At 42.1% G+C, this 22,009-nt stretch overlaps 1 protein-coding gene across 1 annotated transcript in view; it reads left to right on the forward strand.

The window, feature by feature from the left end:
• The first annotated feature begins 1,650 nt into the window (after positions 1-1,650).
• The window catches only part of cacna1ba (calcium channel, voltage-dependent, N type, alpha 1B subunit, a), a 253,260-nt gene continuing 232,901 nt past the window's right edge, over positions 1,651-22,009 (forward strand). Inside the window, exons 1-3 of the mRNA XM_034133047.1 lie at positions 1,651-1,901; positions 2,746-2,851; positions 3,845-3,984. Of these exons, the coding sequence (XP_033988938.1) occupies positions 1,651-1,901; positions 2,746-2,851; positions 3,845-3,984 (497 nt within the window). The remainder of the gene's footprint in view (positions 1,902-2,745; positions 2,852-3,844; positions 3,985-22,009) is intronic.

Here is a 22,009-nt window from a genome sequence, read left to right on the forward strand (position 1 = left end):
GTGGATTTAACTAGCATTTAAACATGAACTCTGAAAACTGCCAAGTGTTATACTGGTGGATTAATGAAGTAATGCAATGGTTTGATAGTCTGATCTCTTATGTAAACATGCTTTTTACTAAATGTCTAACTAGCAGTTAAACACATTTTTAAAGGATCTGTTTTATTAATGAATTATAGTTGCCAATAGAAAGAAGAGACACAGCTTCTGTCTTCACACAGCCCCAGCCTCAGTCGGGGGATGATGTCCTCTGAGTTGGCGTTGAGGAACAGAAACCTGATGACACTCGGTGTGAAGAAGTGTGTTGTCTTAAAAACCATTCAGCTGAAACATATATTGACACTAATGGACTCAAACCAGGAAAAACGTACTGACCCAAAGTACGCGATGTGTTTGTCAACATTTTTGGCTGTAAATATAATAATTTTTCAGGTTACATTTTTTAATCCCTTTTCTCTTTTATTCTGGCCAAGGCAGGAAAACGGCTCCAGACCAAAGATCCTCTAAAGCAGGGGTTCCCAAAGTGGGGGTCGCGAGACCCCGAGGGGGGGGGTCGCGAGATGATTCAAAATAAAATGTAAATAATAATAATAAATAATAAAAAAAAAAATTATTTTGTATTATTATTATTATTATTATTATCCAGTGTTTCCCACATAATTTGATTCTATTTGTAGGGGCACTGCACCACCCCCATGCAAATGAGCCATAATCTCATTAAATATGCGCATATTTTAATACTTTCAGGAACACAATTCTGAACATTGGATAAAGTCAGGTTCGAAGTTGTTGTTTCTCTAATACACCCTAAAACATATTGTACAATAATTCTGAAGAAGTTAACGTAAGTTTTATTTGACTAAACATACTTTTAACTGGTATTTAAAGCTTTATTGGTTGTGTTTACAGGCTTGCTCTTATTTTGGAAGTTATCGCGTAGGCTAAATGTTGTTTAATTTGTGTAACTTGACCCGGTGTGGCGCTCTCCTCCCTGTTGCTATGGAAACAGGGCCGGTCCAGGTGGAGCCTCACTGGCGTCTGTCGGTCACGTGGGTCTCTGAAGGAGCAGTGCAGAAAGTAGTGTGTCTGCATCACGTTAACAACCTGTTTCCCGAGCCTTCTCCTCCGGTACCGAAGAAACAGAAAGTGATAGTGACGGTGGCGCGCGTTGCTTCAGATTCAGCCTTCAGCCTTCAACGCGAACATGAGAGGGGTCGCTATGGAACACAAATGAGTATTTTATGGATGCTTTAAGGAATTATCCTGTTTCCTCGTGCTGACGGTTCGCGGTATTTTCTCAGCTGTTTAATCCGACTTTCTCCCCAGGCTTCAGGAGGAGCCTCCTGTAGCATGGAGCTCGCGCGCTGACGCCAGCAGCACCTCCACCGGGCAGGGACGCGGTAGGACATGATGCATCATGGAATCTGAGCAGCTGCACTTTAAGCAACAATTCCGCGAGTGAGGTCATGGGCAGCAGCAGAGACTGAGTGAGGGTCGTTGTTTCCCGTTAATGTGTGACTTTGGTGCACGTGGTACCCGTAGCTAGAGGACCGGGGGGACGGGACGGGACGGGGCGCGCTGTGCTGTGATGCTCCATCTCATCCCGGGGGTCAGTTTTGGTTTCTCAAGCAACACCTGCTCCCTCCCACCATGGCTCGCTTTGAAGAGGACCTGGCCGGCCGCTACGGAGGCGGCGGCCCCGCGGGCCCGACCAGAGGGGTCAGCCGGCTGCCGGGGGTCCCGAGGGTGTACAAGCAGACGATGGCCCAGAGAGCCCGGACCATGGCGATCTACAACCCCATCCCCGTCAAACAGAGCTGCCTCGCCGTTAACCGCTCTCTGTTCATCTTCAGTGAGGATAACATCATACGGAAATATGCCAAAAAGATCACCGAATGGCCATATCCTTTACAGTCAGTCAGACCGACCAGCAGAGGTTCTATCCCGGCTCTTCCGCGGGATCATTCAGCCAAGCTCCGCGAGAATGTGTCAGTTAGAGGCCCATTGCTTACCGGTAGAAAATACATACATCTAATAATTCAGACACTATCTCAAATTAAATTAAAGGATATATATTTTCATTCAGCACATGTGCAATATGCAAAGAGGCGTTTTAATCAGTGAAATGTAAAACTAGTTGGTTCTCCTTGTGTTTCCACAGCCTTAAATACAGAGGGAAGTGCTGCAGCAGAATGAGAGCTCCTCAGTTCATCTTCTGTTGATATAAATTTAGCTCTTAACAATTTTCATCAAAGCACCCCGGCTCGTCTGTTGACACGAAGAGAATCTCAGAGAGCCACATTTCTGATGTAGTTCGGCATAATGTTTTCATATTTCATTGATTAATTATTACCAATCTGCTGGTCACAACAGGCATCATGCCGTTTATACTCCGGCTGACTGACAGTGGGTTGTGATTGAGAGTAGTACATCAAGGCTGTTAGTTGTATGATTACATGATGTACTTCATGATGACAGCGTTGTGCAGGTTTACATCCCTGATGTTTCATGAAGGCTGCAGGTGGAGCTGTCCAGGGTGCTGAACTCCCAGCAAACAGCTTCTAGGCGGTGGCAAACTGCATGGGTGTGACACCAAACAAACAAGCTGTCAATAAAATGACATTGAGCAAAGAACACAATGATGATGATTCTCATTGAAAATTGTTATGTATTGTGGTGGGAGTGTGTTTGCATATCTATAAACCTTTGTGTATGCTTTCCATGAAAGTTCCTTAACACTTTCACTCCATTTGAGTACATGATCCTGGCCACCATTATTGCAAACTGCATCGTGCTGGCCCTGGAGCAGCACCTGCCGGCCTCAGACAAAACCCCCATGTCCGAGCGCTTGGTGAGTGGACACGACCGCTTCCTTTTCCTGTAGGCTCCTCATGTCTCATCCATGGAAAGGATAGTTTACTGACTGACATCTGTGATGCTTCTCGTGTCTGTCTGCTGCAATCATGAGATCAACATGTGCCCTGTTTACCCCCCCCCCCCTTATTTTCCAGTCTTTGTGTTACATCGAGTTCTGCAGGAATCAGTCTTTAAAGCCTGAAATGAGTCCGCATTTTGCCACTTCTGTCTCCCTGTTCTGAATTCAATGACTTTTAAATGGCTGAAATACGTTCAATGGTCAACAGTCACTTAAGAGGTTTTCAAATATTTTCTATAAAAGAAAAAACGTAAATACCCCACTTATACATTTTGATAAACTTAAAAACAATTCCTGGCTAAATGTGACTTTAGAGTCATTACTAGTCTGCCTTCTCATCCTCCTTGTGTGCTCTCACAAACTGCCTTAGCTCAAACAGTTTCTATATTTATCAATGTGTTCTTTTTTCCTGTAGCAAAATGAAATATAACTGTTAGCTTTTCACTTTTGGCAATTACATTTACGTTTTAGGTGTTGATCTTTTGTAAATGTATCATTACCTTAGGTTACTCTTGTTAAGTCAACCTTTCTCAGAAGCCACATCAGCACTCTACACCTCAAATGGTTTCAGATATTCATCGGACTGTACATGATAAGGAAACAGCAGACCCTGGTGTCTGAGAAGCTGCTATCATTAAAAATGGTTGCCAATTCACTTTCTGTTGAATTATGTATCATAACCGACCAATGGTTTCCATCAAAAACCCAAATGGCGTTTGTGTTGAAATTTGAGTTGAGTTTCCAGACTTTTAGATTTTTGTCAGGACAAATCTATGGCCATCGAATGTGGTCCAAGTTGTGTGACTCAAGTCCATACCCTGACATAGACTGGCTCAATCACGTTTTATTGACACAACCAGCAAGAGATGTATAATTTCATGATCCTCCCTACTCTGCTTTTTCTAACAGGACGACACAGAGCCCTACTTTATTGGAATATTTTGTTTTGAGGCTGGCATCAAGATCATCGCTCTGGGCTTTGCCTTTCACAAAGGCTCCTACCTGCGTAGCGGCTGGAATGCAATGGACTTTGTGGTGGTCCTAACAGGGTGAGTGAGTGTGTGTGTGTGTGTTATATAGATAAGACGCTGCTCTGAGAGGACGCCTCCCTCTGATGTTCAGAGAGGGGGGGTCACATCAGGACAGCTGGGGGAGGGCTGACTTTTATGCAAAATCAGGTCTCTTGAATACCAAGTGTCCCTTAACAGTTCAGTTTCTGAGTCTGAGACACCCCCAGCATTCAGCTGGGACTAAATGAAGGGGTAAATACAAATGTAATTGAATTGAACTTGGGAAAACTAATGTCAATTTGTCCATTTTTGTGAAGAAAAAAGAACAGGAATAGAGAATTAGAGGAGGCCAGTGTAGAGTGAGGATGTTGTGTTGCTCCTCAGATCCAACTCTAACTCACCTGACTGCTGCTGGGCTGTACAGGTGATGCTTAGGGTGCAAATGAAAAGTCGATTTTTTTTAGAATGAGCGATTTTCGCAGAACGCCAGAGACACGTGGTGATTTTCTGTGATTCATTTTTCTAGGTAAACAACCCAACAGTATTTAAAGGAGTCAAAATAACCTCACACCTTTAACCTGAAAAGCCTTTTCTTTCACGAAACTGTGTCTCAGGGCTTCTTAACATTTAAAAACCTATTAATGTGTCATACCCACTTAACGGGAAGAAACTCAGCTAACTGACGATATGAACCATTTTTAGCTAAACGAAACACAAGGGTAATACCAAGCCTCGGAATTAGCCCTGAGCGGAAAAATGCTAACGCACTTAGCACAGAACTCACGGTAGAAATACTTTATTACTTATCGGATCTGCACAAACAAGATATCAGCTAGCAAGCTGAGATTCCACAGAAGTATTAGTATCATCACTGTACGATCAAAACTCGCGGCAGGGGAAGCCAACCCAGACAACACACCACGTAGCTTTACTGAGCCAAACAACAAATATGTCTTACCTTTTGCTGTTTCTGATCAAAAGTTGTGTTCAATGGCATTAAAACGATAAAAACGCTGCTGAAGGTTAATCAAATGTGTCTGTGTCACTTTGAAATGATTACTGATAATCCATCATTCCATTTTTGTCAAAAACTGAGATTTGTTGTTGTTTTCATATAGAGTGTGTGAGGAATACAACAGCTTCCGGTTTTGGGCGTGCTGGCATGCATTCACCAATGGTAATGTTTAGATGGATTTTAGGAACTTCCCCTCAATTCTATTGGCTCTAACGTTTGAAAAGAGGTGTCAATCATCAAAATCGACCGAGGGGGGCCAGAGATATGGCAAATGCACCCAAATGACCCCAGAAGTAGTTTCTTTTTGCTAAATCTCTCTAAAAAGGTCAGATGTCACTTGTTTTGCATCAATCTTGATACAGGGTACTTATTATAGTTTGGATTCCTAAAGCTTTTAGTCTACTATCCCATCATTAAGGGTGGTTTTCACTATAAGTCATTTTTTTTCTTTTTGGACGGACACTATAATTTAATTTTTTTTACTATGTTCAATCTGAATTTACTTTAAAATAAAAAAACATCTATATTGATTCTGACTTTTCTACATCCAACTCACAGGTTTATTATTGCTTTGAGAAAAAAGATTATTAATGTAACCCTTTTAGAAGGGACGATATGGTCATTTGTTCTGGGTATGTCATTTTCGAGCCTGAGACCTGAAAAACAGGCTCATAGTTAGGTTAAACTATAAGTCCACAGCTCTAACCTGCGCCATAATGCAGCAGTAATATTAACACAGAAACCTTATTTACTATTGTTGAACATGAGTAGGGCCCATCATCCTCGTTTAATGCAGGAAAGCCAAAAGGAACACTGTTAATATTGGATGAATTGTTCAGCCCCATTGTTCAATAATATACTGGAACAGTTATATAACTTTGTAAAGCTGACGGGCAATGTGTGCTAATGTTGACCCTTCAGCAGAGGATTGTACTGTCTGCATATTATCACCATTAAGCATCTCCATTTTGCTGCAGAAATGCCGAGCGGGCTCTTTTTTCATTGTAACATCTCAGATGTTCTGGAGAAAATCCCTTGCTGTTTGGAGGGAAAGCTAGTTGGGAATGAGGGTTGGTGGGGCGGGGGGATAGGGGGGTTAGTGACAGAGGATGCTGTTCCGCCACACAGAGTCCCTGAACGCCTGCCGCTGCCACCAGGGGACGGCAGGCTCTCTGACAAAATGACACAGAGATTTATTCAGCTTCTATTGGGGCATGTGTTAGGAACCTCACTGCATAAACAGGGCTCCTCCAACGCCCGCAGCTCTCATCAAGTCCTTCCCCAAGTCCTTTAATAATCAGGCTATATTTTATTTAAGCTTCCTTCTCTAATAACTTCTGACTGTATCTAAAGAATGTTTTTGGTTGCTCTTCTCTGACAGTCTTTGGGCTGAGCACTTGAATGTGCTAGAGCTGACACCTTTTTAAAAGTAAAAAGTCCAGGTTAGTTTGAATTAACATATCATTCCTGAGTTAGCCCAATGGTCCCTCTACCCAGAAACGTTCCATCCACTGGAGTGTCTTACCCTTCACTGTGGTCTTTTATCTCTGTTGAGATTGTGGTGTGACTTTTATATTATGGCTCCGGTGCTGTCAGTACCCTGAAAAGCTTCTACTGTGAAGTATAGTCAGATGAGGGGGAGAGCTGATTGGAGGAATTGAGCATCACATTTGATTAATCACACAGCCCTTATGTGCAAGATGAAATGAACACCTAATAGAATATTCTCTTAGTGTGAGTTACAGTGAAAGGCTGAATTAAAAACAGTAGTCAGTTGTTTGTGTTAGTATGTGAGCTGTGTGAGTGCAGGTCTGATTGAATACGAGCTGAGCAGGCTGACATGATAACAATAATTGGGGGGAAGGTTTGGGAGAGGCCATTACAGCAGCAGTCTGCACTTCCTGTCAGAGCCTCGCTGCAATGACTGGATGTTGTGCGGGAACATACTCAGATCGCTCATATAAAGAGCACACATGCCGTCAGGGACACTTGGACGTGCATGCACACACATGCCGACAAATCAATTCTCCATGATGAGGTCCATTTCCTGCAGGATGTGCTGTGGAGAAACCACAACAATTAGGCATTAGCAATGACTCCCTGCATTCAGCTCGTTTGTACAGAACTTCAAAGTATCCGTTTTTATTGTTGGCTTTGTGAACTGTTAATACATGGTTAGCTCAACAGCCTTCATTGGTTGTGGATTCAACTCAATGTCATAACACACATTCTTAAATTAATTTCTAATCTAATCTATTTACAAAAGTATAAAGGACTATATTTGCATGTTTGTCCTTGATGATGATATATGATCTGATATATGCTCATGTGAACTCCAATGACCAGATTGCAAAAGAAACAAACAGAGTGGGAACTTGGCTGTTGAGGACTTGAAGCATGTATTCACTGACATACTGTATATTCTGTAAACACACTGTACTGCTACATGCACAACTACTGTGTTATGCTACTGCTGACGTTGTATTCGCCGTCACACACACTCACACACTTTCTTTCTCTCTTTCTCGCCCACACTCCTTAGCATAACACACACATCGCTATGCATCGAGTTATTTCTCAAAGGACTTAACACACTTTAATTAAAAAAACACTCAAAAACAAAAGTCCTATGCTGGGCGAGCTGACATTGCCCTGTGTGTGTACTCCTCTCAACACAGACTCTTTATAGTATTCATTATTACTGTGGCTGTATTACTGTTGAGACCTCTCAGTGACTAACCATGGGAATAGATGATAACGGCCTTCTACATCTTTTATAGCAGGTCGCTTGTAATCCCTATGATGCTGATAACGCCCATCCAATAGACTCATAACATCTGAAGGGAGGGTGTCTGAATAATGCATAGTACTCATGTGTGAGGCCGTTCAGGGGCAGTCTCATTCTAACACCATTACCATTTTGAACATGCCATCAATTGATCCGAGTACACTCTACACATGTGTTTGCTCTCAGGATATGGACCTGGGCCATCTTTCATGAGCTAATGAGATCATGTGGAGGGGGGGTGCATGAACAGCAGAGGCTGATAGGTCCTGTAGGGCAGGCCCGACCGTACCATGTTTCAGTAAGATGTGGGGGTTGCTAATAAGAGCATATATCTGCCTCTCCCCATGCTCCCACCCAGATCAATAGTGTATTGAGCGGAGCGCAGAGGGAATAGAATCACTTCAGCTCTGCTCTCTATAGCTGGCTGGATCAAAGCAGCTGCCTGTGGATATCAGCAGCGCCTTCCCACAGTATAGCCTCCCCCCCCCCCCCCCCCCCCCACACACACACACTGCCACACACACAGCTCAGGGTAGCACTTCATGCTTGGTGGGTCATATTTTCCAGTGAAATATATTATTTCAATATCTTACGCAATGTCTTGTCACAGAAATGAGTTTCTGGCATTGTCTCTCGATGTGATGTCAGCCATAATCCTGTTGTCCCAATTTAAAGTTAGTTGACTGTACTTCTATCGTCAACTTACCAAGTTTGAACCTGGTGTAATGTTGAATGATAAGGGCCTCTGGTCTGGTATAACACTTATGAAGGCTGATGTAAACTTTATAGACACATGTCACTAACTGTCAGGTGGCATAATGACTCAAGTGATTTTTTGGAATATAAAGGAATTTAAAGAGTACGTTTCTTGTATATTGTCACTTAAAGGTGGGGTAGGTAAGTTTGAGAAACCGGCTCGAGATACACTTTATGTTATATTCCATGGAATGCTCTTAACATCCCAATAGCAATGAATATCTTAAGTGCTTTGACAAAAAATCCATAAAAACATGTCATCTGTGGAAGCCGTAGTACTGTAAAAAGCACGACCAATCATTTTAGCCGTCCCGGCTAAAATAACTGGATGGCCTACCTGCCTGTCAGCCTTCCATCTGTGCACAAACTTATCTCGTGCCCTCATTGGTCATGTGCGCGTTCGTGTGTGTTGGAGGAGGGGCTCTGTGAGGAAGTGGCAGATTTTTTCCGGCTGTGTATTTTCAAATTCTAGCGCACTCGAGCTGGTTTCTCCAAAATGACCTACCCTACCTTTAATGGTGCTGCTACATAAATGTCTGTAACCTGGCTTTAGCCTGTGACCGGGTGTCCTTAGCTATTTTTAAACAACATGCCTTATTCGTGTGCATATGACAATAAGGCCCTTAAACCCCTTGAAATCAATCTCTTATTATCAACATCTGAACTTACTGTTCAGACTTACTGTCTCTACTGTCATAGTTATGGGATACATATTGGGGAGAGGTTTAAGGTCATTCCAGCCAAGCCTCAGAGAAGTCTTCACAGCCATGATTTCAATTTTTAGGTAAACGTGTTTCGTGTTGGAAGATAGAGATGAAACTAGGTGTTTAATAATGATAAGGGCCAGCTTGTGTATTTGCTGTGTGAATGCCTTGTGATAAACTTTGATACAACACCAGGGACTGCTGGTATACAGTGTGTGGAGCAGCTCAGTGCTGTAGACTGTGCACAGGCAGACACTGGCAGGGACGAGGAGTCATACTGGAAGCATGGATATGCCTTCAGCTGACATACATTGTATAAAATACGTAGATTTGTTTTGACCTAATAACTGATTTTATCCACTGAGATCATTTTTTTGAAGTTATAAAGATAATAGCAGAGATAAAGGGTTTAACAGCATGGCACAAAACACATTTTTAAAGCTAATATTCCCGTTCTTGACAACTTTATGATTGGTGAAATTTCACTCACCTTTTATAAAAAAAATGTGAAGGCTTAAAATTATGTGTAATAAAGGCATGGTTGCTTTGAGTGACAAGAGGGTGCCTTCACAGGGGACTCGCCGCTAGCTGCCTGTTAGACATCATCTAAGAAAATTGGAGTCAGTGATGACCTTTTGACAGAATTTGTCAATTGTGCCTTTCAGAGCATTTTGTATGCACATGTTGAATGTATATATGCGTGTGGTTAATTATACTAGAAGTACCTTCAAAAAGACCTTCACCTTTCAAAACCTTCACTTCTGGCACCTAAAAAACAAGATGGCAACAGCCGAAATGCCCAACTCAAATCTTCAAAACAGTATCCCTTAAAACCAACCAGCCAAGATTCACTTCAATCAAGAATTAGTTCATTTTAGCAGACATTGAGTGTTATTGGACTGTTGGTTCCAGGTTTACCCTTCTTTGTATCACTTTGACATAGAGCAGATCATTTTTAGTTTTTCATCAATGGTCAGCGAGACCATTAAGTCAGCAACTTCATACAATAATTTACAGAACACTTTCTTCATCATCTAATATTGTGTGCTTGTGCATACAGGTGGATGAACAGTGATGGCAGCCAGCCAATCAGGTGCTGTGGCTCCAGAGAGATATGGAGGTTATCAGGATCTCCACAGGACGCTGTGATGATGGCTCTGTGGTCAGGGTTAATGCACAGAGCCCACCGCAGATATCTGTAGAAGTCAGACTGTGGCGTTTGCACACTGAGATCCTTTCTAATCAGCCTCTCTGAAGAGAAGGGTTGGAGCGAAGGAATTAATAATTGATCAGGTTTCACTGTGGATGAATTAGCCCAGCTAGAGAGTGAATTGTATCCTCTTTGTTGACGCTGTGGACAGTATTGCTACAGTATACTATACATTTGCCTATGAAAACAGTGTAGTAAAATGTGAAGTCTTATCTGACATCATGCAAAGGTAAACTCATTCACCTGCCAAAATAGAGCACAGCTTATAACAAATGTTTTATCTCGGTCAGAATCTCTGCTGTCTGAATGTGAATTGATCTCCTGGTAGATGACCTTCGACCCCTTGCCACTTGAGGATTTCAGCAGATTTGGTCTGGTGTTTTTTTATTTGTTCTAAATGTTTAATCATTTTTTTTGCCTAGAATTGTTGCATAAGATCAAGGAGGATATTTATGTCTAGTGCTTCTTTTATTTGAGATGGGAGTTACACATTGGAGATGTTCTTAAAAAGCTCAAGAAAGCATTGTTTTTGGCCTGAAACGCCTCCATTGGACCCCTTTGTTTACTTCCGTAACATAGTGACATCACTATCTATCACTCGTGCTCCAATTGGCTAGCACTCCAACGCATTGTACGTCATAGGTTAAGGGGCGGGACATGCTTAAGCGGTTGACCAATCACAACAGAGCCAGTCAGCTAACCAATCAGAGCAGACTGGGCTCTGGTTTCAGACAGAGGGTGAAAAGAGGTGCTGGCAGTATGAGAACAATAAAGAGCTTTTTGAACTTTAAAGCATGGAGACATGATGTCACAGGAGAGACACTACATACTGATATGAACATGAAATGAGAATAAATTGGCCAGTTTATAATCACTATGATCTGATCACAGTGTTAAACATAGCCTTCTCCTTCCAATTTTTTTCAATCTGAAGTACCTTTTTAACTTTGACATCAGGTTACAACATCCCCCTTCCACCTTTTACATTAATTAAGGTTGGTTAACAATTAATGGTCAAAGAGAGTCTGACATTTTATTGACACATTCTTTTCATGAATTCACAGTAATGCTCTTAACTTCACTCCATTTGTTTTGGACTTTTAGCTGATGAAAAGGGTCAGCTTTACTGGATATCAAAATACATATTAGCTGTTCGCATATTTATTCCTAAAATACTGTTGTCTGCTTCCTAAAACCTTGCTGTTAAATTGTAATGCACTTAAACTCTGTTAGTTGTTGTGCTTAGAATAGAGGTGAAGAGCCCCTTTGGGGATTGAAGTCCTTGACTGGCAGTGATGTTGTACGTGACTCTGCAAAGCAGTTGCTTAAATGACTTATTCTCGGAGAGTGAAGGAATATGCTGGGAAATACGAGCAGTTCCGCCTTTACCCCGAGCAATACACTTGAGCTGAAGGGAGATGTGACTGCAGCAGAACAGAAAGTATTCCTATTTCTGTTCAGTATCATTGTGAGCATTATTATAGAATCTTCAGGTGTGTTATTTGTTTAAGTGGTGCTGCAATCAACAAAACAGAAAACTCTGTAAGCAACAACACAGATACATTCCTATGCAACTCAGAATGAGGGACAACAAGGGAAGTCCAATGACGATGCTTATAGGAGCCAAAAAGATGAATTTATTATTTGATTATTTAACCGTTTCATTATGGGTAGAAAATATAGAATATTACTAATTGGAACTGAATATAAAAGGATGGTAATTAATGTGAATCATTGTTTCCCCGCTGACTATCAGCTGATTGTCGCTGTGATTGCCTCCGCTGGGATAAAGAGTCCTGAGGACTTCTTATGGTGGAAGCCAAACGTTTTTTCGGCCACTTACTGCACAGAGAAAAAGTACATTTAAGTCATTTATATTATCTCACGTTACTGTCTTCCTGTTTCAACATCATCTGATAAGACCAATTCATTTTTATTTAATTAAGAGAGCCCTAAATAAAGCAATTTGAAGGAGAAAAGGAAAATACATTTAATGAAAAAAACAAAAAATATATCTGTCTGATGTGTGAGCGTGTCGGCCCAAGCGCATATCAAAGGACAGAATGACTGCTTGGGAAAATTGCTCTTTTAATGTTCATATCATTGTTCTAATATAATGGGAGATTCCCTGTGTTTCTGCGCAGTAGCCAGAGTACTGTAATATATTGAAGATATACAAAATGATTAATCTATGGTTAAAGGACTACCTTTTATATACATATGTTTGTATTATGAGGTGGCCAGTTTTATATAATATACAATTATTTCCGCTTTGCGATGCGATGGCATTTTGAGCATCATCCCTGGAAGACAGTGACAGTGAACTGGTGGAACAAATCCTTGCTACTAGTCTAAACCTCATTTAGAAGACAAAGGTTCAAACTAGAGTTGGGAAGACTCCCAGCAGCTTCTACTGAAGCCAGTCCCCAACTCCGGGGACTTCCGGCCGGGGACTTCGGGTGGCAGTATACGCCGTGAAGTTGTTTGCGGCCTGCTAGTAAACCCAAAGCAGAAGAAGAAGAAGTGACGTCAGCGGCTTCATTTGCCTAATCCTCCCTCAGGGACTTATTCTGGTGTGAACACGATCTACTAGATAGTTCATGACCTAAAGATTTCCAGGGAACTAAGTTCCGGGAAATATTCGTGGGAAAAGTACTTGGTGTGAAAGCGCCTAATAAAAAAAACGTTTATGGCGAGTACGGCAAATGAAAGTTGTAACAAGCAGTAGCGCTGATCAAGTGACTAGAACACACATTAAAAAAAACACACTTTATAGTCAGGCAACACTAACCAGGCTTCGTGTGAGTCTGTTTATTTGTACCTTACTTTGACCATCCGTTCGCTGTTATTGATCATTGTGGAGAGCAGGCAGACGTTTTGTTTTGTATTATAGCAGCTATCGGATGGAATCAATACATGGGCTGCACAGGTTGTCATGTCCGACTATCACAAGTAGAATCATAATGAAAAATACGTCGGTAAAAAGTGCCTGTAGAAAACTGCTTATGCCACAATAGGATAGCAACAACAAGTAGTCAAGTTAGTCAGTTTAGCTTCGGTTGCTATGCTAACATCACCCATGTTATACCAGAGAAACTTTCATAACAGCGTTGTGATGCCAAACAGCGGGCAGCACTGCAGCGGTCGGTAAATGCCGCTGAAACACATTAATAAACAATGAACCACGGCACTCTGGAGAAAAGTATAAGGTTGGAGAATTCGTTATTTAATTTAATCTGGCTTCGTATGATTAAAAGCAACACGATCATCGACCCGACGCCGTTGGGGAGAAAATCAGCGATGTAAACGGTGACGTCATGACGCAGCCGCGGCAGCACCAGTCGGGCTCTGGGCGGTGTGAACAAAAAAAACGGTTCCGAACCAGAAGAGCGCAAGCACGGAGCTAGAACGGGAATCACGTTGGTGTGAAAGGGGCATTAAGTACAAGATCTGAGTACTCCTCCCACCTCTTATATTGTGTATCTTGAACTCTGGTGCAGGATGTGTCTGTGTGTTCTTTGGGACTGTGATGGAGGAAGCTGCTGCCATTCACACTGCAGAAGCTCAGCTGGGCTCAGCTTGTCACACTCGTCTCCTGGAGAGTGGGGAGGGGAGCAGGGCAGCAGACAGTCTATCACTGATTCAGACTAATGTGTCTGAGACTCACTATATATCGCCTGGAAGGTGTCTCAAGCCCCCACTCCATCACCCCCACCTCCTCCAGGGAGCGGATTGATCTGAAAGCTGGTTGTCAGGGAGGGTCGGGACCCCGCAGGGGGCCAGGCCCTACACTCAGCTGCTAGCCGTGTATCACTGCATGCTACCTGCTTTCCCTTTCATCTGCTGGGGAGCCAGCCGGAGAGCCTGCTGGAGAATCAGCTTGTGGCTGCAGGCTTGAATGAGGAGTGTGTATACCTACGCCAAAGGATCAAATGAACCCGTGGTCTAATGTATTCTGGCTGTAATTCAATGCCACACACAAATGCCAAGTCTTGAGTTAGCTCTTTCCAGAATTGGTTATTTTTCCCCATTTAACCACGTTATGTTTTTGTGTTGATGCCAGGCAGCGATGAGTGTAGTTTATTGAGCGTGCTCTGTCATTATGTTCAGCTGATGTCCATTACATTAAACCTGGCTTTGGCCCCAGGCTCCGACTGAACTTAAAGCATTGATTCGCAGTTACTGTCCATCACAGAGGGCCAGTCTCCGTGTATTGAACCAGCCCAAAATGAACAGTAGACATGTTTCACTGAAGACATATCGTAATCCTGAGTGCTTCAATGGTTTGAGAGATGCACTGGAGATAATGTACTTCCTGAAAAGCAGCAGATATAAAAAAAGATATGTTGAGGGCTGTCAACGTCAAATAGATTTGGCATTGCATTTTTTGTTCCCCCTGTTTTTTAGATGAGTTTGCATTTTTGTGGCTGAGATGGTAATTTGATGAACATAATGGCTAACTAATGCCGCGTTTCCACTACACAGCCTCGCTCGGCCCCGCTCGGCCTCCTTTGGCCGCGCCCGGCCTCGTTAGGACCAGCTCACTTTGTGGCGCGTTTCCATTACAGTTTAGGAACCGGGTCAGTATCTATAGTAACAGTGTAGGCGGAGCGACGCTGCTTAAAACTGCCGTGACGTCATCTTCAATGCGACACAACAATGGAGATGTGAAAGCGATCGTTTGCTTGTTTTTTGCTGTGTGGTTTATTATCACAAGAAATAGACAAGAGTTGTTTCGAAAGAGGCGACGTATAGCAAGACGAGGTATAGAAGAAGCTGACGCGAGAGTTCGGGCAGTCCTCCTACGCCGCAGAGACTACAGGACGACTCGAATCACTACTAACTACAATGCTACTTGGTAAGCTAACGTTCGCTAACTAGCAATGTGTTTAGGCTCACTCTCCCTATACGACCAAAGTATTTCAAGTATTTAATTAATTGTAGCTACCACTTTTACGTATTAAAATATGTATGCTTTTGTTTGTGTATTTCAGAAGTTACCGACCGAGCTACCGAGTGGTGGAATGTGATTGTTCCATCTTTCACACACTCAGTGGGTGGAGAACTTCAGGATGCCTGAGGAAAACCTACGTGTAATACCTAAATATTCATTGTATTGTATTGAACATAAATACATCTTTTCTTTTTCACATACATGTGTTTGTCAAATTATTTAAACCAAAAAAATGTTATCAGAATTGACTATTTAGTAAATATTTGAATTTCAAGCACAAGTACTGCCCCCATAATAATAATCTAATAAATTAAGCAAATATCAAAGCAAACTATAAACATAAATACAAAAGTGTAAAACACAACAGAACTATATTCATAAATGCAAGTGTAAAAAATTGTTAACATGGATGGAGGCTAAAGTATCCACAGCATAAAATAATATGATTATGATGGTTTGTCTGAAAGACACAGCCTCAAGGTTCAAGGTTTTTTATTTTGTCATACGAACATAGCTAGTGTAGTTATGACAATGAACATCTTAGGTCACAGGCTCCTCCAACAGTGCAACACAATAACCCAGATCAACAGAAATATAGTGCAAGTAAATATTAAGCGCTGTGCACCGCTCTCTTTGTATAGGTGTTTTCTTTTGTTCTCTTCTCTTTGAAATATATAAGCAATGTGTTTGAGTCTAGCACAACGAGGGTATTACAATTGAGTAATTTTTCTACATGTATTTATCATGTATTCTTAATACCATTATGTAATGTTATGTTTTAGAGGAGGACCTCAAGCTAGCAAACTCAATTTCAAACAGTATGCAGAGTTGTCCTGCTAAAGAGTTAAAATGTATTATTTAACCAAGTATTTATTCTCTTATTTGCTTTAATTGCAACAGATGATAAAGGTTTCACTGTGATAAGTATTCTCTTAAATCCATAAACCCCTGTACAGTGCTTTGTGGACGATGGTGTTTATGATATTTCTGACTGCAGAGGGACGCCTAGATGATGCCATCTTTCTGTGCGATCGCTGGTGGGTGCAATTATTTATCAACAAGCAATAAGATAAGACATGGCATTGATTCTGCTGGGCCAGTTGCCGTTCCTGCAGGGCCAGATCCTCTCCTCCTCGGTTTGTGCTGTTGATGCAGAGGACGTTGTGTCCTCCTCGCTGTTCCTCCTCGCTAGTCCCAATGTAATCATCTAGAACAGAAACATGACTTGTAAATTCCACAAACTACTGCAGCACAATACTATAAATAGCAACAACAACTATAGAAAAGACAAACTGAACGTAAACAATGGCACATATGGTGTTAGCAAACAATAGCTCTCGCTAATGCTATCTGCCTAGCTAGCCTTCGGGGCTCCATCGGGGTTGTCGAACATAAATGTAAGGATAAAATAGACTTATTTGTTAGAAGTGAGCTTTAAAACAGATAGGGACACAAAGCAGGGACACAAAGCAGGGACACAAAGCTTTCAAGCAAATAACACAGCGTTAGCAAAAACGTACCATGCAGACTCCAGTAACGCCGTTGGAGAGTCCAGTGTCTGTGTAGAGACCTCCTGAAAGACTTTGATATTGCGAGTTGTCCCGTCGAGCACCCGCTGGACCTTATCATCTGCAATATAATGGACGTCGTCACTTCCTCGACCGACCATGGTGTGCTTTTCTTTGCCATTGTTGTAGCTCCTCCGTTAACAAAAATGCTGTTTGTAAAAATGGATTATCTCGCGCGCAGATTGTGACGATTCTCTCCGACCAATCAGCAGCCGAGAGCGTTGACGTCACAAACACAGCCCGGTTGCCTCTGGCCCTGGCCCCACGATTTTATGAGGCCAGAAAAACTGAGAATTAGGACCAGCCGGCCGGTACTAGGCCAAGTGGAAACGCAACCACAAACGGGCCGCTGACGTCACAGCCCTCTTAAACCGGGCTGCGCGCTGTAGTGGAAACGCGGCATAATAATGCAACTGTTAGGCTAATATTAAAGGTCCCATGTCATGGCCATTTCTACTGATCATAATTCCATTGTTGAGGTCTACTAAAATAGATTTATATTGTGCAATTTTCCAAACTCACATTGGTTTCTCATACAGCATCTCTGTAAAGTATGTGTGTTCACTCTCTGTCCTAAACGGCTTGTTGGAGCTCCTGCCCCCCCATCCCTATGAGCCCAGTGGCACATACACACACCGACTCACAGCCTCGCCGCGTCCCGCCGTCTCAGGGAGGAGAAATCGGTGGAGCTGCAGCTGAGAAAAGATTGAGTGTGTGTGTGTGAGGAAGTCCGCGGATTGGTCCATTTGGACCAATCCACAGACTTAACCTAACGGCTCCGCGGACGTAACGTAACGGCTCCACGGATTGGTCCATTTGGACCAATGGTCCATTTGGGTATGGGCACGTCACTGTACCCAGGAAGAAAAAGAGAAATCTCCAACGAGGCGTTCTGGGGCAGCATAGACAGGTATTTTCTGTGTTAGAGTTTTACAGCTACAGCTACTTTGAGGGTTTGTGACTTTACAGATTTCTATGCAGTTTACATGCATAAAAACCTTCATAACACACAAGGGGACGGGTAATAACCGGAAAAGCATGATATGGGACCTTTAAATGATAAGATATTCTGCCAATACTATATCGACTCGTATCCATCTCACATAAAGCAAACAAACATTTCTAAAGGATTAAATAAATTGATTATGTGAACTGTGTGACCAAGTTAGTAAATCCTGTCCTGTGAAGGAAATGTTACAATTGATCAAGAAAAAAGCTGTTCACGTTAAAAAGCAATCAAATAGCAATGTGCCCTGCATGAAGGTGATTGGCCACTTCAGCTTCTTGATGGAGGAAGTTGTGTTGTTTTTTATTCACCTTTCCCACCAAACCAGTTCCCATTTAGGCTCTGTGCTTCTGCTTTACTGGTTCCGAATTGGTTTCTTCTTAGCCAGAGGTGGGGACTCGAGTCACATGACTTGACTCGAGTCAGACTCGAGTCGCATATTTTTGGACTTGAGACTTGCTTTACTAACATTGATAAAAGACTTGACTTGACTTTGACTTGGTATTCATGACTTGAGACTTGACTTAAGCTTGAGACAGATGACTTGAAAGGACTTGTCTGTTTAAAATTAAATATTTGCGTTTGTTTTTGTAGTGAGATATTACGTTTAGTTTTTTCGAAACGTGATTGGGTGATTATAGCGCCGTGCGCGCAAACCTGGCAACCCACTAGACGGCAGGAGTGTCAGTTAACATGGCAGCGGCTAGCGTTACTCCAAAAATAGTGAAGTTTGGATTCAAGGATTATTTTGTCGATGACGCTAATAAGAAGAGAACAGCGGTATGCAGGGTCTGCAGCATAAAGATCAGTGACACGACCACCACAACATCCATTCGTCACTACAAAAAAAACCACAGAGAAAGGTGCGTGAATGTGTTGTGTTAGCTAGAAAGCTAACGTTAAGTTTAAGCTACATTAGACTTGGTTTCAAATCGATTAAGCATTGCAAAGAGAAGACAAAACGGTAAATGAACACTAGAACCTCCAAGGGATTCATTTTGACTAACCCTGATACTGACGGGCTGTCAGGAGAGGGAGGGAGAGAGAGAGAGAGAGGGAAAGAGATGCCTCGTTTATTTCCCCTGTGTTATTATCAGAAGTTACTGTAAACTGTTTAATAATGTAGTTCATCTACTTTTAGTAGTTTGCAGTGGTGTAGTGGGCGTTGGACGCGGGGGTACGCCGTACCCCCACTCATTTGGAGCATGATCTTTTTTTTAATAGTCTAATTAATAAATATAAAATCATTGCCAGTGTTATCAGTTGCAAGTGTGTATTTGTTGTAATAATGACAAAAACATAATACATTTCACAGTAATTATAATAAAAAATAAAAACGATTTCCTTAAAAAATTATGATTCGTCATCACGCTCGTGACCCCACGGCGAGCCAGCTCGCCGCCCACTGATTTTGTGGCAGCTCTTTCCCTCAAGAACGCTAACGAAAAAGCTCTATAATGGCAGGCAAACATTTTTTACTTGACTTATTTTCTAAAAAGAATATAATTCACAAGAAGAAAGAGGCTAGCAGCACCGAAGCTACAAGTGAAGCTGCTACTAGTACTACATCATCAGAAGAGCCGCCAAAAGACGTGGATAATGCTAGCACTAACGTTAACGTTAGCTGCGCTAGCAACGTTCCCCTGGCTAGCTCAAGCTCACCTTTCCCAGAGGTATGGACGGAGGAGATGTGGCGGAGGAAACACCCGTGAATAGACTGCAAAGCTGGGAAACTGGGCTGCAAAGTTTGTTCATCCATGTTGGATTTATCAGTCTTCAATGTGTGTGTGTGTGTGTGTGTGTGTGTGTGTGTGTGTGTGTGTGTGTGTGTGTGTGTGTGTGTGTGTGTGTGTTGTGTGTGTGTGTGTGTGTGTGTGTGTGTGTGTGTGTGTGTGTGTGTGTGTGTGTGTGTGTGTGTGTGTGTGTGTGTGTGTGTGTGTGTGTGTGTGTGTGTGTGTGTGTGTGTGTGTGTGTGTGTGTGTGTGTGTGTGTGTGTGTGTGTGTGTGTCAGTGGTTGCGTTAGACTTTTTCGTTGTCTGTCATTTTGACGGACAGGATCGTAACATTTCCGTCATAATCCATTATTACCCGTCATTTTATTTTTCATGTTTTAATGATGAGACATATTTAATATTTATGTTTGGGTACTAAGCAGCAAATGTTCAATCATTCCTTTTTTTTATGATTCATACAGAACCTTTAAGGGCATGGAGAAAAACAAAGATGAACAGAGACACCGACCGTGCGGTCACTTTTCATGTCAAAACGAATATGAATGATTTATTTTTCCTTGCCACTTGCTTGTCCCTCTGCTGCTGGCTGAACGTTGTCAGTTTTAGTCTTACTGGCTTGTCCTTCATCCTCCACTGCATCAATCCCTCTTCTTTCACCTCGTTTATCCACACCATCACAATTACTGGGCTTATTAAAAAAGCTTCGGACACTCAGCTGCCGTGACATTTTGCGATTGCTAAAGCCGGTTAAACAACGAGGTAATCAACGAGGTCAAATACAAGACTAGACAATAGCTACTTAATATGCACACACTCGCCACCAACTGGACAGGGGTGTGAATTACTAAATAATAGTTAAAGTAGAGTACAGTAGATCGCCCTCAGTCGACCTGGCCACTAAGGATGTAATATAATGTGGGCCGCTGGTGGACATTTTGGCGCTGTTCCGAGTTGTGTTCTAATCTGTCAAAATGACGGACTGCTTTCAGAGTTTTCCGTCATTCTTGGAAAAATTACGTCATAGACGGAAAATATTCGGTTAACGCGACCTCTGGTGTGTGTGTGTGTGTGTGTGTGTGTGTGTGTGTGTGTGTGTGTGTGTGTGTGTGTGTGTGTGTGTGTGTGTGTGGTGTGTGTGTGTGTGTGTGTGTGTGGTGTGTGTGTGTGTGTGTGTGTGTGTGTGTGTGTATGTGGTGTGTGTGTGTGTGTGTGTGTTGTGTGTGTGTGTGTGTGTGTGTGTGTGTGTGTGTGTGTGTGTGTGTGTGTGTGTGTGTGTGTGTGTGTGTGTGTGTGTGTGTGTGTGTGTGTGTGTGTGTGTGTGTGTGTGTGTGTGTGTGTGTGTGTGTGTGTGTGGGCTAAGCCTAATCAGAATAATTTCAAGTCCAGATCCAATGTTGTTTGCATAAGTAGGCTATATTTTTCGTTTCGTTTATTTAACAAGTTAATTTCAGGACAACTTTGGGAATTTTGTTTGTTTGTTATGAGTTTTAAATAGATTTTGAAGAGAGAGAGAGAGAGGCAGAGAGAGGCAGCGCTGTCTGCTTAGTTGCAATACTGTAGCTTATGCAATTTAGGCCTATAAATTGTTTATGTAACTTATGTGCCAGTGTGTCCCTGGTTTTGAGTCTGTGTGTGTGTTGAATGCAGCGCCGTCTGCTTTTTGCAGTACAGTAACTAAAGTAGGACTAAGCATACCGGTAGTTTCTGTGGACCTGTCTGCCCGTTTTGTGAGTGCACTGCACGCTTGCCCACTTGTGTGGCATTGTTTGGGATGACCTAATTAAAATAGCGTCCCCCCAGTAAAAATATCCCCACTACACCACTGTAGTCATGATAAACTGAAGCAATTTCTAAATTAAACCAATTAAGTGAGTTTTAAATCGTCCTACTTAGTTTATAAGGAAATTATGAAGAGGACAAATTAAATGATTTGAAAATGATATCTATGTAGGTGCTGACGCTGTTGGTGGTTCTAGTCTTAACAGACATTTAAATTAAATATGTGTAATGGCAAATGCCATACGATTTTCTTACCTGGAATTCTGCCTTTTTGAACAGACTTTTTGATTGAGTCCTAGCTATATTGTCTGCAGTTCTGGGGTTAATATGAATCTAATATGATTGTCATCGGTCTAGATTTCAAATGATTAACTGTGTATGTAATGAAGATCATAGTGTGGGTTGAATCCATTTTCATAACCACTGTCTTTTAACTGATTTAAATGCGGAAACTGGGCTTATTCATCAGAATTTCATATGACTTGACTTGCTTGACTCTCACCACAGTGACTTGGGACTTGCTTGATACTTGTAGGTCAATGCTTGATACT

The sequence above is a fragment of the Trematomus bernacchii genome, unplaced genomic scaffold (assembly GCF_902827165.1).
Source record: "Trematomus bernacchii unplaced genomic scaffold, fTreBer1.1, whole genome shotgun sequence".
Lineage (NCBI taxonomy): Eukaryota > Metazoa > Chordata > Actinopteri > Perciformes > Nototheniidae > Trematomus > Trematomus bernacchii.